At 32.6% G+C, this 15830-nt stretch overlaps 1 protein-coding gene across 1 annotated transcript in view; it reads left to right on the top strand.

Moving 5' to 3' along the window:
• The window catches only part of LOC143076561 (uncharacterized), a 105732-nt gene that overhangs the window by 38337 nt on the left and 51565 nt on the right, over positions 1-15830 (top strand). The window contains exon 10 of the mRNA XM_076252387.1: positions 10688-10795. Coding sequence (XP_076108502.1) covers positions 10688-10795 — 108 coding nt within the window. The remainder of the gene's footprint in view (positions 1-10687; positions 10796-15830) is intronic.

Here is a 15830-nt window from a genome sequence, read left to right as displayed (position 1 = left end):
AAAGTGAATAGAAATCAATGAAATTTTAACACAAGGTTTATGACCACAGAAGGAAGGTTGGGGTTGATTTTGGGAGTTTTGGTCCCAACATTTTAGGAATTAGGGGCCAAAAAGGGCCCAAATAAGCATTTTCTTGGTTTTCGCACTATAACTTTAGTTTTAGTGAATAGGAATCTATGAAATTTTGACACAAGGTTTATGACCACAAAAGGACGGTTGGGATTGATTTTGGGAGTTTTGGTTCTAACAGTTTAGGAATAAAGGGCCAAAAAAGGGCCCAAATAAGCATTATTCTTGGTTTTCGCACAATAACTTTAGTACAAATGTAGTATAAGTAAATAGAAATCAATGAAATTTAAACACAAGGTTTATGACCACAAAAGGAAGGTTGGGATTGATTTTTGGAGTTGAGGTCACAACAGTTTATGAATTAGAGGCCAAAAAGGGGCCCAAATAAGCATTATTTTTGGTTTTTGCACCATAACTTTAGTATAAGTAAATAGAAATCTATGAAATTTAAACACAAGGTTTATGACCATAAAAGGAAGGTTGGGTTTGATTTTTGGAGTTTTGGTCCCAACATTTTAGGAATAAGGGGCCCAAAGGGTCCAAAATTGAACTTTGTGTGATTTCATCAAAAATTGAATAATTGGGGTTCTTTGATATGCCGAATCTAACTATGTATGTAGATTCTTAATTTTTGGTCCCGTTTTCAAATTGGTCTACATTAAGGTCCAAAGGGTCCAAAATTAATCTTAGTTTGATTTTAACAAAAATTGAAACCTTGGGGTTCTTTGATATGCTGAATTTAAAAATGTACTTAGATTTTTAATTATTGGCCTAGTTTTCAAGTTGTTCCAAATGGGGGTCCAAAATTAAACTTTGTTTGATTTCATCAAAAATTGAATAAATGGGTTCTTTGATATGCCAAATCTAACTGTGTATGTAGATTCTTAATTTTTGGTCCAGTTTTCAAATTGGTCTACATTAAGGTCCAAAGGGTCTAAAATTAAACTAAGTTTGATTTTAACAAAAATTAAATTCTTGGGCTTATTTGATATGCTTTATCTAAACATGTACTTTGATTTTTGATTATGGGCCCAGTTTTCAAGTTGGTGCAAATCAGGATTCCATATCAAGTATTGTGCAATAGCAAGAAATTTTTAATTGCACAGTATTGCACAATAGCAAGAAATATCTAATTGCACAATATTGTGCAATAGCAATTAATTTTCAATTGGAGTTATCTCTCTTTGTATAGAATAGTAGTTGATAATATATGTTGGAAATTTGCCAGACATCACTATGATGTCATTTTCTATTTTTATTTGCCAATAACTTTATGTAAATAACTTCATTGGAAATTTGCCAATATAAAATGTGGCTGATGAAGCTTTTTTCCTTATCTTATCTAAAATGTTTTTAGATAATGTATGTTGGACATTTGCCAGACATGACTATGATGTCATTTTCTATTTTTATTTGCCAATAACTTTATGTAAATAACTTCATTGGAAATTTGCCAATATAAAATGTTGCTGATGAAGTTTTTTTTTATTGTTTTATACAATAAACAATGCATATTCACTTTTACTACCAACCAATCTTTACCATTCAGTGATAACAAGCACTTTATTTTACATTTTAATATTTTATGATGTATTTAAAAGAGTAGTTATTGTTGCAAACTCCATTAGAATTTTGAATTGATATTAGTTTTGGAAAAAGGGAAACGGGGATGTGAAAAAAAAGGGGGGGGGGGTAAATTTTTCTCATTTTAGATTTCATCAATAAAAAGAAAATTTCTTCAAACATTTTTTTAGAGGATTAATATTCAACAGCATAGTGAATTGCTCAAAGGCAAAAAAAAATTTTCAGTTCATTAGACCACATTCATTCTGTGTCAGAAACCTATGCTGTGTCAACTATTTAATTTTAGATTTAAATAAGTTTGAAGAAGAAATCTTTAATTGATTTGTAAAATCTTGACATTTGTTTTATGTAATAAAAAACATGTAATGTCAAAAATTTGATCACAATCCAAATTCAGAGCTGTATCACGCTTGAATGTTTTGTCCATACTTGCCCCAACTGTTCAGGGTTCGACCTCTGCGGTCGTATAAAGCTGCGCCCTGCGGAGCACCTGGTTTCAATTAGACATAGGCAAATGACAGAAACATTTAACAGGCCCTCTCTTGACATAACAATTCATTAATATTACAAAGTCCATTCAGAAAGTTAGATTTTTAGCCATACAACACAAATATCTGAATGCATAATTTGCAACAACAGTATATATGTTGTGTACAAGTTGTAATGTTGTACAAATTATAATTTGTACAGAATTTTTGTACAAGTTATCAGTGTTTTATGACTTGCTGAACAAAAATGGATGATGCAAGCACACAGTCTTTTGCTCTGCATATTTCTGTCAATTTTTCACAACTTCATGATACAGTCTAATACTGAGCATTGACACAAAAAAATTATAAGACCTCACAAAGATTTTGTACAGATATGAATATGGTATAAGGAAAAAAAGAAAATTAGAATTTAAACCATTCAGGTATCCTCATTTCCAGTTTGAAGGCAAGGAGAATAACATTAAATGTTAGATTGACGTGTATTTATTTGAATTTAAAACATTACACTGGTACATTTTATAAGTTAAACCTGTACCACCTGTTGCAAGAAGGTAGGTGTCAAAAAACGTATAACTTGTACAAAAACCCTGTACAAATTATAATTTGTACAAACTTACATCTTGTACACAACATATATATATATGTTTTACCTTCACTGCCATCCTCTGGTTGCTGGTTCTGTTCCTGCATGGTTACATTAGCAATGGAGGAATGATTAGGTGTAGAAGTAGAACTTGTGTTTGCATCAGAAGGTGTAGTTGAACTGGAGGTTTTATCAACAGTGGAGACCCTGATGTTAGGTGTAAAAGAGGCTTCTTCTAACAAAAGAAAGGCTAAAATATCATTCTAATTCAAAGCTAGATCACACTTAAAAGTAGGCAAAAAATGTGTACATTTACAATTGATTAAAATCTTTTGTAACATATATATGATCAACAAAATTTTGTCCAAAATCACAATATTTCTCTTACTAGAAGATCTAATTAAAAGCTAGTTGTCAATTGCAGCATGATACAATAAACTGTTTATAGCATTGTGATGGTTATAATACATGTATAGACACACAAACAGTTGTGGACAATTCACTTAACTAAATCGTCAAAACCCTACTAAGGGAGCAGTCCAATTAACAACCACAAGTAAAGTTAAAGCATCCTGCCATTGACATATACCATTCTACAAGTATTTGCAGTTGTAAAAAATATGACATGGAGGATAAAAGCCTGTATAAATATTGTATTATCATTTTCACTTTAATTTCTTCCATCTTTGTACCTTGAAGAATGTCCTCTTCTGGAGCTTTCACTTGCTGAATTTCTGGAACTGGAACTTTTGGTGTTGATGTTACAACTTTTGTAGATGTGGTTGGAGTAGGACTTGAAAGGAAGTCCAAATGCATCCTTGATTTACTTACAGTTGATGTTGGTGTCTTAAACAAAGACGCTAAAAGAAATATTATCATTGTTGAAAATTCATACAAGATAAGCTTACATTTGGAAATTGTAATTACAATGCAAAAAACAAAATTGATTGTAAATCATAATTGCACATGGGAGTCACTACAGTAATTCTTTGAAATCTATAAACATGCATGCATGACATCAGCTGATAAATCATACTTGTAATTGTTATGATTTGCTGTATTTATTTTCCACCTCTTGTTTTTGGGTCAATTGAGTTTCTTTTCATTAATAAATATATGGAACATACAAATGTAGTAACATTCCATTCTCTATTCTAACATAACATGGTTGCATAAAATTATACAGCTAGAACTTTTTACTATGGCAAATTAAAAAACATAATAATGCAACTGCTTGGCAAACTGTCCAATTAATTAATAATGATAGGCAAAGGCATATTGGGTGAGCTTCTGCCTTGTGTCCCTCATTGTAAAACTTTTCATTCAAAGATCTTCTCCTCTGAAACTACATACCTCAAAATCATGGCTGCCAGCGCGGAACATAATTTAACATTTGAACCTATGGGAAAACATGTTAATCATCAACTCCTCTGAAAGTACTAAAGGACATTGAACCAAAGTTGACAGGAATGAAATGTATAAAAAGTCCTTTACAAAGATTGCTCATTTTGTTTGGATTCGTCAAAAAACATGGCCACCAGGGCAGAACATAATTTTAACATTTTTACTAGGTGAGCGGCTACAGCCTCTAGGGAGCATCTGGTTTGTCATCTAGACCTAGTTGTAATTTGCACATTATATTTTGATAATTAATTATTATTTTTCCAAGTCTTTACGTGTGACGTCAACTGCACATACACCATTTTGAATTCAGTGTTTACAGCGTTGTCTAAATATTTGTGTATTTTTGCCATCGTTTGGTGGTGGTCACTCTTTTTAGACATGAATTGAAAATTAAGTCATATATATAATAAATACCTTTAGCATCATTTGTAGATTGGGGTTGCTTTGTTCTGTCAATACTCTAAAAAGATACATTCAAAATTCACATTTACAGTGTGCTAAATTACAGACATTTGAAATTATAATGTCATGAATATAGTGCAATATACTATTTTATTATATATATAGACTTGTCCAAAATGATTTTCCGTTAATTTCACTCACTGCATATTTACATGATTGCAGCTTTATACAGTGCTTGATAATTTTGATTTCCTTTCAAAACATGAAGAATTTTAAATAGGCAATAAAGCATCTTCATATCTATTGCAAATTAAATTACAGATACAAGAAAAAAATGTTCAAAGCTGGTCCAGCAAACATACATGGGACAGGGGAAAGCACTTTTATTTATCACATATGGGTGGGTATTAAAAACTAAGACAAATTCAACGATTATAAAGGCATTATTCATAATTTCTTCTATGGGTAGCCCTGTCAGAAAAGCGCCTTCCCATGTACGCTTTGCTGGAACAGCCCTCAATAGAATCTACTATAATATTTATTTTTTTATTCATTCACTATAAAGCAAGTATTTTTAATTGATGCTCTAGAATTGCTTTAATTCGCTTGGCAACAGTTTTTCTTATTTTATTATAGAATACTAACTTATTTTATTATAGAATACTAACTTATTTTATTATAGAATACTATCTTAATCATTATCAAAATTCACTGAAGATGTTTTCAAATGCTTAAATTTTTAATCAACAACATATCAACATATTTGTCCTGTACGTGTGGTGCATGGCCTTTATTATAACCAGTAACTAAGATAGATTGCAGCTATGCAAGAGGGTGATACTCCTTATAGTTTCATAAGAATTTGAAGTTAGGCATCTAATGGGACATTGAATTACATCCCATCACATTGTGTGGCATAAAAAAGCATGTTATCATCTTGAAACCAAAAAATCAAAACACCATAACTTAAATTTACATTTGGATTGTGTTGCAATTTAAACTTGCTCTGTATTTTTAAGTATTCAAGTTTTGTGCAAAGTTGAAAAAAATCCTTTAATCCATTCTCAACTAGTCATTTGGAAACCACAAAAAGGGGGAGGTGATTACAAATGTTAAAAACAGTGCAACTCAAAAACTACAAATGGGATTGTGCTGTAAATCGACCTTGTTCTGTAATGACTACAAATATTTTATAGCACCAGTTGTGCAAATTAATACAAAAAATCCTTTGATCCGTTCTCAGATTAATATAAACTGGAAATCACAAAAAGTTATATTTTTTTAGTTACAATTATTGTTTGTTTTTATTGCTGTTATGTATATTTAATGGTGGCTCTCAATCTGGCCTGCCGTCTTTTTTGGGAGCAAAAAAAGGTGAAAGCAATTAAACCGTGCATAAATAAACACTTGTGTACCAGGTACATTTTACTGGACAAAAAACAACAGTTTAAGAGTTCTGTGTTAGACAAAAACAATTGTCTTAATTAGAATTACAAACTTTTTGTCACAAAAAAGCTACAATTTTCTAGCTTACATTCAATTGATTCTGTGCAAAAAAAACTAAAACAATAGGAAGTAATACATGCCACTTGCTTGCATTCCATATATACATGTATGTGCATTCTCGACATCATTATTGTATACCTTATAGGCTCTTCTCATGCAATCTTTGCAATCAAGGAGTATATCGAGCTTCATGTTGATATTCTGCATTAACTCCCAATTCTCATTTATGCTTTTCACCTGATTGGTTAGATTTTCCAGCTGCAACAGAAACAGTTATAAAAAAAATCAAAATTTGGCCAAAATACTGTTAACAATTGTGTCTGTTGACCTGCATGGTCAGCTTACCAAGATGGATCCCATGGCTGATATACAAAAAAGCACTGTTTACATATAAAAAAAACCAAATATCATCTTTTTCAGAACCACTTGGCAAAATAAAACCAAATTTGCTACTTATAGTCCTAGCTTGGATGGTCTCCTTTGAAACTTTTGTCCTTTGACCCCGTGTGCTGTCAAAAATGGTTGCCATGGCTGATTTGCAATTTAGCAGTGTTTTCATTAAAAATTCAAACAAAAAAAGCAGAACCACTAATTGGCCATTGAAACCAAATTTAATACAAATAGTCCTTCCGTTTGAAAATTCTGCCCATTGACTTGGTACAATATACATGGCTGATATGCAAATCCTTCTAATATTCGTCAGGTATTACTGTCTAGCAAATGTGGCAATAAGATTACTGGTGTGCAACAACAGGCTTTCGGGAGCCTATTTTTTTTATATGTAATTTTTCTATATTTATTTAGTTAACACAATTACATAATCAATCACTTAAGTGTAAAATCAACCCATGTCAATATTTGAATAAGAAAAACATGCAAAACCACAATATAAAATTAAGTACCTTCTGATTAATGTCAGATAAGGAATCCATAGAAGGCACAGGTATATGTGATTTCATGCCTTGATCACTAATCATATGCAAGCCAAGAACATCCCTGGCAACATCATTCAGTGCTTCATCTCTGATTTGCTCTGTTTCTTTCTTTTTTTTTATTTTTCTCAGCCTTTTCCTTTTTAGCCTGTGAAAAAACAAGTAATGGTCAAGATTACACATAAGGAGAATGAACGGCTGCGCCATTGCGCATGATACGACCGCAGCATGTTGACACATGAAAGTTGAATAAGTGTTTATTTAAAGTGAGTGTGGACACATTATTATGTTGGTCATACAATGTACAAAACTGTATAAAAAAAAATTTAAAATGTGCCTTATGTGGTACTTTGTAAACTTGCAAATATGCCCCCTTAGGCACCTTAATTATAGCTTGAAAATGTCAAGAGCTACGCAAAATTCATCAACACTCAACCAGAAGCTCAAGTCAAGAGGAATCCAAAGAAACAAGTCCCATTAAAATCTGACTCAAAATAAAAAAAACAGCCCTAATGTTTAATTTTTAGAAGGAATTCATTAAAAAAAATCTGACTCAAAATTAATTTTTTTTTTTTTGAGATTCCCCCTGTTGGGCCCATTTATTTCAGGAACGGTCAATGCTACGTTAAATCTGTTGAGATATTCTAGATTGGGAATTTTGTTAGGAACACAATGAAAGAAACGCCATCAAAATCTGACAAATAGTTATAATGTTCTACATCAAAATATACGAAAACACCCAATTTGGCCCTTTTTTTACAAACGGGCGGGGCCACAATACCCAAAAGCAATACCAGCCTTCCTTTTGTGCCAAAAATTTCATAAAGATGGTCAACTAGAAATAAAGTTATTAACAGGAAACGAAGCGTCCTACAGATGCTGACTGCATCATACCATTATCCATTATACGACCTCCAAAATTTTTTTGCAGTTGTATAAAAAAAAAACAGAAAATTATCTTCCACAAAGCCCCCCTACACATTTTAAGGTCATACCTTTAAGCAGGTGGCTTAAATACTCTTTATCACACCCCTGCATGGTGTCATAATGTGAAACACCTAGGTTCTGGGGTGATTTACCTCCACATTCTTTCCAATTAAAAAATTTTGAAACAAAGAAACACAAAATTCATCACTTAATTGTTATCATGATTGCATTGCACAAATAAAATATGTCAAAATCTGCATCAAAGACGTATATATATTGACCCTTGTCGGATCGATATTACACCTCGGTCTTCTGCTTGATCTATCACACCTCAGTCCTCTGGGTGATTTATGTTCCTCCAGTTGATACAGATTTTGACATGTATTATATTAATTAATTTTGCTGGAAATTAATAGGGCAATTAGACAGTTTTTGTAATTGCATTTGCAAAGAATGTGCAGAAATAACCCAATTAAAATGTCTATATTATAAGTTACATAATGTGGGGAAAATACCTCTTCAGACATTCTTTCTACTTTCTTCTTCTTTGGTTGTGGTTGTTGTTCATCACCACTAGAATCACTTTCATACTTTCGTTTTCCTACTTTCTTCTTCTTCAGTGTTTCAGGTTTTTCTTCTTTGTCACTGTAAAGCAAAATCCCTTGTGGTTGATGCAAATGGTATAGATATTCATTGAAATTGAAATTACAGGAACAATATCCATGATATTATTTAAAATCATAAAGGTAAGTACCACCACCTCTTTGCCGAAATATACACTTTAATTTTTAAATTATTTTTTTACTGTAGTCAATTCAAATGGCCCACTCATTTGACAACATGGCCCATTATTTTTTAAAATGGCCCATTAAATTTATTTATGGGGGGCCCTGGGCCCATAGAGAAAAAATCCTTCCAGATCACTGCAGTCTGTAAGTTATTATTGTATTTTAAAACACATATTTGTATCAGTAGGTGAGAACAAAACAACAGTCAAAAGTCTATATTTGTACCTATTAAGTTACCTATGCATGAACAGTTTGTTTGACTAATAGATCATCATGAAATAAGATATAATTGTGTAATAAAAGTTTAAAACATGCAGATACATAAACCAGCTCTATTTTAATCTTGATATGATGACAATGATGATGAACTTTTAGTTCATTTGACCTGTAATTATACAGTTTTTGTCGAGCCTGCAACTTTTGTTGCAGAAAGCTCAACATAGGGATAGTAATGCGGCGGCGGTGGTAGCGGTGGAAGACCTGGATGCTTCATAATTTGTATATAGATGCCTCATGTTACGAACTCTCTGTCAGTCACATGTCCAATGTCCTTGACCTCATTTTCATGGTTCAGTGACAACTTGAAAAAAAAGTTGAGATTTTTTGTAATGTTAAAAAAAAAAAAAAAAAACAAATCACAAAAATTCTCTCTTATTATAAGTAATTGGATAACTATATTTGGTATGTGCGTACCTTACAAGGTCATCATGGCTGTCATACTGTTTTTACTTGACCTCAACCTCATTTCATGGATCAGTGAACAAGGTTAAGTTTTGGTGGTCAAGTCCATATCTCAGATACTATAAGCAATAGGTCTAGTATATTCAGTGTATGGAAGGACTGTAAGGTGTACATGTCCAACTGACAGGTGTCGTCTGACCTTGACCTCATTTTCATGGTTCAGTGGTTATAGTTAAGTTTTTGTGTTTTAGTCTGTTTTTCTTATACTATATGCAATAGGTTTTCTTAATTTGGTGTATGGAATGATTGTATGGTGTACATGTCTAGCTGACAGGTGTCATCTGACCTTGACCTCATATAATAGTTCAGTGGTCAAAGTTTAGTTTTTGAGTTTTGGTCAATTTTATCGAAATACTATATGCAATAGGTCAACTATATTTGGTGTATGGAAATATTTTATGATCTTTATGTCAGTCATGCAGGTTTTATTTGACCTTGACCTCATTTTCACAGTTCATTGCTTAGTGTTAAGTATTTGTGTTTTAGTCTGTTTTTCTTAATTTATAAGCAATAGGTCAACTATATTTGTTGTATGGAAGAATTGTTAGCTGTACATGTCTGCCTGGCATGGTTCATTGATCAATGTTTAGTTTTCTTGGTTAATGTTGAGTTTATGTGACAGTTGTAATAAAGCTTTATATTTAGGACTATCAACATAATATCAATGATTAGTAAAGAAGGCGTGACATTTTAGTGTGTGCACTCTTGTTATTACTATAGATTTGATTTATTACAAAATATTGTAGCTCCTTTAAAAAATAAATATTGTTGTAAATTATACTGTATCATTCACAACAAATTATCAGTTAGATAGCAATTTTTATGCCCCACCTACGATAGTAGAGGGGCATTATGTTTTCTGGTCTGTGCCTCCGTTCGTTCGTTCGTTCGTTCGTCCGTTTGTGCGTCCGTTCGCTTCAGATTAAAGTTTTTTGTCGAGGTAGTTTTTGATGAAGCTGAAGTACAATCAACTTGAAACTTGATACACATATGTTCCCCATGATATGATCTTTCTAATTTTAATGCCAAATTATAGTTTTGACCCCAATTTCATGGTCCACTGAACATAGAAAATGATAGTGCGAGTGGGGCATCCGTGTACTATGGACACATTCTTGTTTTTAAAAAAATGCAAAGTTATTTTAATCAGTTGGATGGTCATGTGATGATAGTAAAAACATAATTCAGGGTTATGATTAATAATAAACTGGTAAGGTGTTTTCAGTAGTAAATGTTGAAAGTGTCATCATATAATTGTAGAAACAGCCAGTCCCAACAGAGACCCTGCTACAGAAAGTGTTAGAGAACTTGGATATACAGATGAAATGATAAAAAGAGCTATTGACAATATTAAACAAAATAATCCAGGTAAGGTTGACATCATTCTTTGTATACCATGTATACAGTAGATTCCGGTTATTTGCATAGCCTATTTGTCAGACAAAATTATGCAATAAAGCGGAGAATGCTTATATCCAAAATGCCAAATGACAGAGTCATAATAACATCAATAGAACAGATCAGTAAAGGAAATCCTTGAAGAAAGATGATCGTCTGTAATCCACGTACAGCATACTGAATGTTGACTTATTCTAATAAAAATTATATGTCTAGTGTCATATGTGTTATTTTATTTTATTTTTTTAAATAAAGATTATAAACACATTTTGTTTTAGTTTTAGTTTATTTTCGTTCCGACTTTCCTTTACCTGGGATAAGAAAACAAACTGTTCTAAAAATAGACTTGTTTCTAGGGAAATGTCTTCACAGTCTGAACCCAAAAGTTAAAAATACACCATATTATGAGTTAGCCACAGAAGATAACAATACAACTAAAAGTAAAAAATGTATAGCTGATACTTTTAATAACTTTTTCACTTCCCGTGCTGAAAAACTAAGAGAACAAGGAAGTTATACATCTGGACTGGGTTGCACAAACGTCTATTAAGTTAATAGACTATTAACTTCTAATAGACTATTAAATATCTAATTGACAATTAGTTAATAGAGTGATTTAATAGCGTTGCACGAATCACTTTTAAGGATACTATTAACTAATTGACAATTAAGTGACTATTAACATTTTAATAGTCAATTAAGCTCCATTTAATTCTGCGATTTTCATCATTTTTTCACAACGTCATTACGATTTTCTCGATTTTCATCATTTTCACGACGTCATCATGATTTTCACGATTTTCATCAATTTTTCATGACGTCAACACGATTTCAGCGATTTTCATCAATTTTTCATGACGTCAACACGATAATTTAGCGATTTCATCATTTTTCAACGGGGTTGTGTTCAACATCGAAGCAGCTAAATAATGCTACGTAGTGCTACGTAGATTTATGACTATTAAACGTGTAGCTAGCCTAGCTTCTATCAATATCTACGTAGCTGCTATAAGTATAGGCTAGCTACACGTTCAATAGTCATACATCTACAATGTACGTAGCTGCTAATATATTGAACGCAACCCTGGGTCTACTTTCAATGGACACCAAAACATGTCCAATTCTAAAATACAAGAAATTGCATATGTTGTATTGAAAAAGATAGAAAGTCTCGAAAAACAAGGGGAATAGGGGAATAAAAAAGTATTAGTCTTAAATTCCATTATGTTACTAATTTAAATATAAAGTTTATTGTCGACATCTACAAAAGAAAATTGACAACTGCAGCCTGCTATATTTATATCTTCCATTTCGAGAGACTGACTCAATCTAAGTCGATTTTTCACTTCGTTTTTTAACTCGAATAAATTACTATAACATTTGGCACAATCGTGGTAAAATCAGAAATTTTTAATCTCCCATGAGAGAAATTTAGCCGCTAATTTATTTCAAACAAGATACAAGAAATTACTTGTGTTGTCATTGAAAGGGAATAAATATTCTCGGAAAATACACGAGGGGAGAAATTAAGTATCATAAATTGGGGCAGCCCCATTATTCAGATGTCCCATTAGTCCGACACCCCATTGGTCCAACAACCCAATAGTCCGACGCCCCATTAGTCCGACACCCCATGATATTTCGATATCCCAAATAGTCTGACATGGAATAATTCAACAACTTTTTTAAATAAATAATTTTGATTTCAAGAGAATAATCCCATCAGTTAAACCTATTCCTCCTGATAGTCCTAAAAATAATAATACAAATAACATATCATAAAGTACTTAAAATTTTGCGTGATGTCCAGTGGCAAATATTACTGACATGTATGTTAAGGCCGAGAACAATCACTTGACATTAAAAAAAAATTAGAAAGGCCCTGTAATAGTTGCCATCCGGCATGAAAAAAGGTCAATGACACTTGAACTGCCACTATACAATCAATGAAAGTACATACTAGTATTGAATAGGAACCGCCGCGAATTTGCCTTGTAGCAGGCTCAGGCAATTTATCACGGTCGGTTGGTAGATATGTATTAGTGAAAGTAGTCGGATATATTCACCCCTTAAAATAAAGAATGAATGAGACACGGTGTAGCGAACATTTTGTCAAACGAAATAAGCTTTGTGAAGCTTTATTGAATAACTAACATGACGATACACAGCTATGTATCTCTCCCAAAGCAGAGAAATTAGAAAGTTAAGGCTCCAGTTAGGCTTTACCACTTAGACGATTGTATGCGAGATGCTTAGTTTAGTGCACAGAATTATTTTGAGATGAACATTAGTTTAGTTAGTCTATATATACAACAATGTTCATACACTACTTAATTGAAGAGTGAATTATCGAAAGTTAATACGCGGTACGTTGAACTATAAAGACAGTGGTAAACCAAATAGAACTTTGTAAAGTTTGTCGCGTTCTCTGTGAGGAATCTGTTATAATAAGTTTACAACAGCAAAAAATGCTCGTAAATCGAAATAGTGAAAACTTGCACCTTCCGTTGTGAGTGTCAAAAGAGGTGGTGTTAATTGCTAGAGTAATTTTCGTGTCGCATGTTTGCATGTGTTGTTTAACTCTATATAAGGTATGGGGGAATCTGCATTCAAAATATTGTTTTTCAACTGCTTGACCAGAAATATTTTTTTCCATCAAATTGGGGATCAGAATATATTTTTTAGGAAAAAAACATAACCCCCTTGTAGTTAAATGGTCGTTCCCTGATCACGTGAACATTTTTCTTTATGAAGAGAGACTGCACTCCTGATGACATTTTTTTTTTTTAGTAGAATGTGTTCCCACTTTCTTATGTACCAAAGCTTGCAAAGTTTTCAGTTTCTTTATATGCATATGGTCATGGTATTTCTTTGATAGTTATATCCGATAGGTGGCATGCTAAAATCTGTTTCTGTGATATTAGAACGAATAGTTCAAATACCATGTCAACAATTATTCTACCAAGGGGTGTCTGGATTGGAGAGGAGGGGGTCTTTCATATCTGTATTCTTTAAAATGTTTGCCATTTTCTCTATTCTTTATACTTTTTGCCCATTATTTTAGGACCTCATTTTTCTCTATTCTTTAACACCCCCCCTCATTATTTTCTATTCTGTAAATCCACATGAACATCCTCATAAAGCTCTACTCATGAAGTATATTTTCTATTACAGCAGTTATTAACCTTTGTCGGCCTATTGGGGTGTTGGACCAGTGGGGTGTCGGAATATCTGGGCGATCCCCAAAGTCCGATAATTGTTTATGTTATTATGAACCCTATTCCATGTCAATATCAGATATTTGTTTGAAGTTTATACCCAAGATATACAAAAGTGTCGGATAGTTTCGTTTCATCTATATTACAGTTTTCAGCTGCAAAAAAAAATTGTTAGATATGTATTATTGGTTATAAATATTATGGACAATTTACACTATGCCATCTTTATTTAAAAAAAAAAACTAAATTAATTCACTGTGTAATATATGAAAATTATCACATAGTTTCTCTTTATGTCCTACGAATAACAATGTATGGTATTGTAAAATTGAGAATGGAAATGGGGAATGTGTCAAAGAGACAACAACCCGACCAAATAAAAAACAACAGCAGAGGGTCACCAACAGGTCTTCAATCTAGCGAGAAATTCCCGCACCCGGAGGCGTCCTTCAGCTGGCCCCTGAACAAATATATACTAGTCCAGTGATAATAAACGCCATACTAATTTCCAAATTGTACACAAGAAACTAAAATTAAAATAATACAAGACTAACAAAGGCCAGAGGCTCCTGACTTGGGACAGGCGCAAAAATGCGGCGGGGTTAAACATGTTTGTGAGATCTGCACTGTTCTGTTATTTGTGTTTCTTATCTGTAGTAATCATTAATATGTTAACTTGGCATGCCATACTTGATAGAAATGCGGACGTGAAAGAAAGCACTCTTTATCAACACGTCAATGGAGATTACATTTACACATTCTTCGTTTATGAGGGTTTGGATGGGGTTAAATGATTAGAGAATAATGCCCTTAAAAAATGAAGATTAGAGAATAACGGGCAAAAAAAATAAAGATTAGAGAAATGCGTGGTCTAAAAATATAATGAATATTGAATGATTTTAATAAAAGAAAACGCTAAAAATTAACTGCTAACAGAATTTTCCCTTCTTAAAATTTAAAGAAAATTATCAAAATTAGCATTGTAAATATATGATTAAAGTGAAAACAAACTTGGTAAACCTTTTTTGGTTTCGTGATAACAGACTATAGGATTCGGTCAATGTGAACTGGTTTCCGATACTTCAACTCGGACTTTTAATTCAGTGGCGGATCCAGAGGGGGGCGTAGAGGGCGAATAAAACATCTCTTAGTCATTTTGAAATTCAAATTACAGTAACACATTGCGTAGGCTGAGGATGACAATCGTGACACCTTCAAAGCGACACAGGATTTAGCAACGTTTATACATCGTATTTCAGGGAAAATGTGTATTAATTTTCAATGTTGACACCAATATCGATCTGCTGGATGTAGAATTTTACGAAGAAAAACTAGGGCTGTAATTTAAAACTACCATATTTGTTATTACATAGCAAAGACTAGTTAAATCATTGTCAATACTATAATATTGACCTAGTCCAAATAATTATGACGTCTGGCAAGGCTATTTTAATTTTTTTCTGGGACGCCTTCCATTGGCCCAATATTGTTATCGTTCGATGCAGTCCGGTGTATCCGCGCATTGCAGAATTACTTTGAGAAGAACATTAGTTTAGTTTGTTTATGGACAATATACACCATGCCATCTTAAATAATAAAAAAAAATATCAAAATTATCACGTAGTTTCTCTTATCTCCTACGAATAACAATGTATGTTATTGTACGTTATTGTGCACTGTTCTGTTATTCATTTCTCAAATCTGTAGTAATCATTAAAATGTTAACTCGGCATGCCATACTTAATAGAAATGCGGACGTGAAAGAAAGCACTCTTTATCAAAGCGTC

This window comes from Mytilus galloprovincialis, chromosome 5, assembly GCF_965363235.1.
Source record: "Mytilus galloprovincialis chromosome 5, xbMytGall1.hap1.1, whole genome shotgun sequence".
In the NCBI taxonomy this organism is placed as follows: domain Eukaryota; kingdom Metazoa; phylum Mollusca; class Bivalvia; order Mytilida; family Mytilidae; genus Mytilus; species Mytilus galloprovincialis.
The sequence above is the reverse complement of the archived record's forward strand: the minus strand, read 5'-3'. Positions and strand labels throughout refer to the sequence as shown.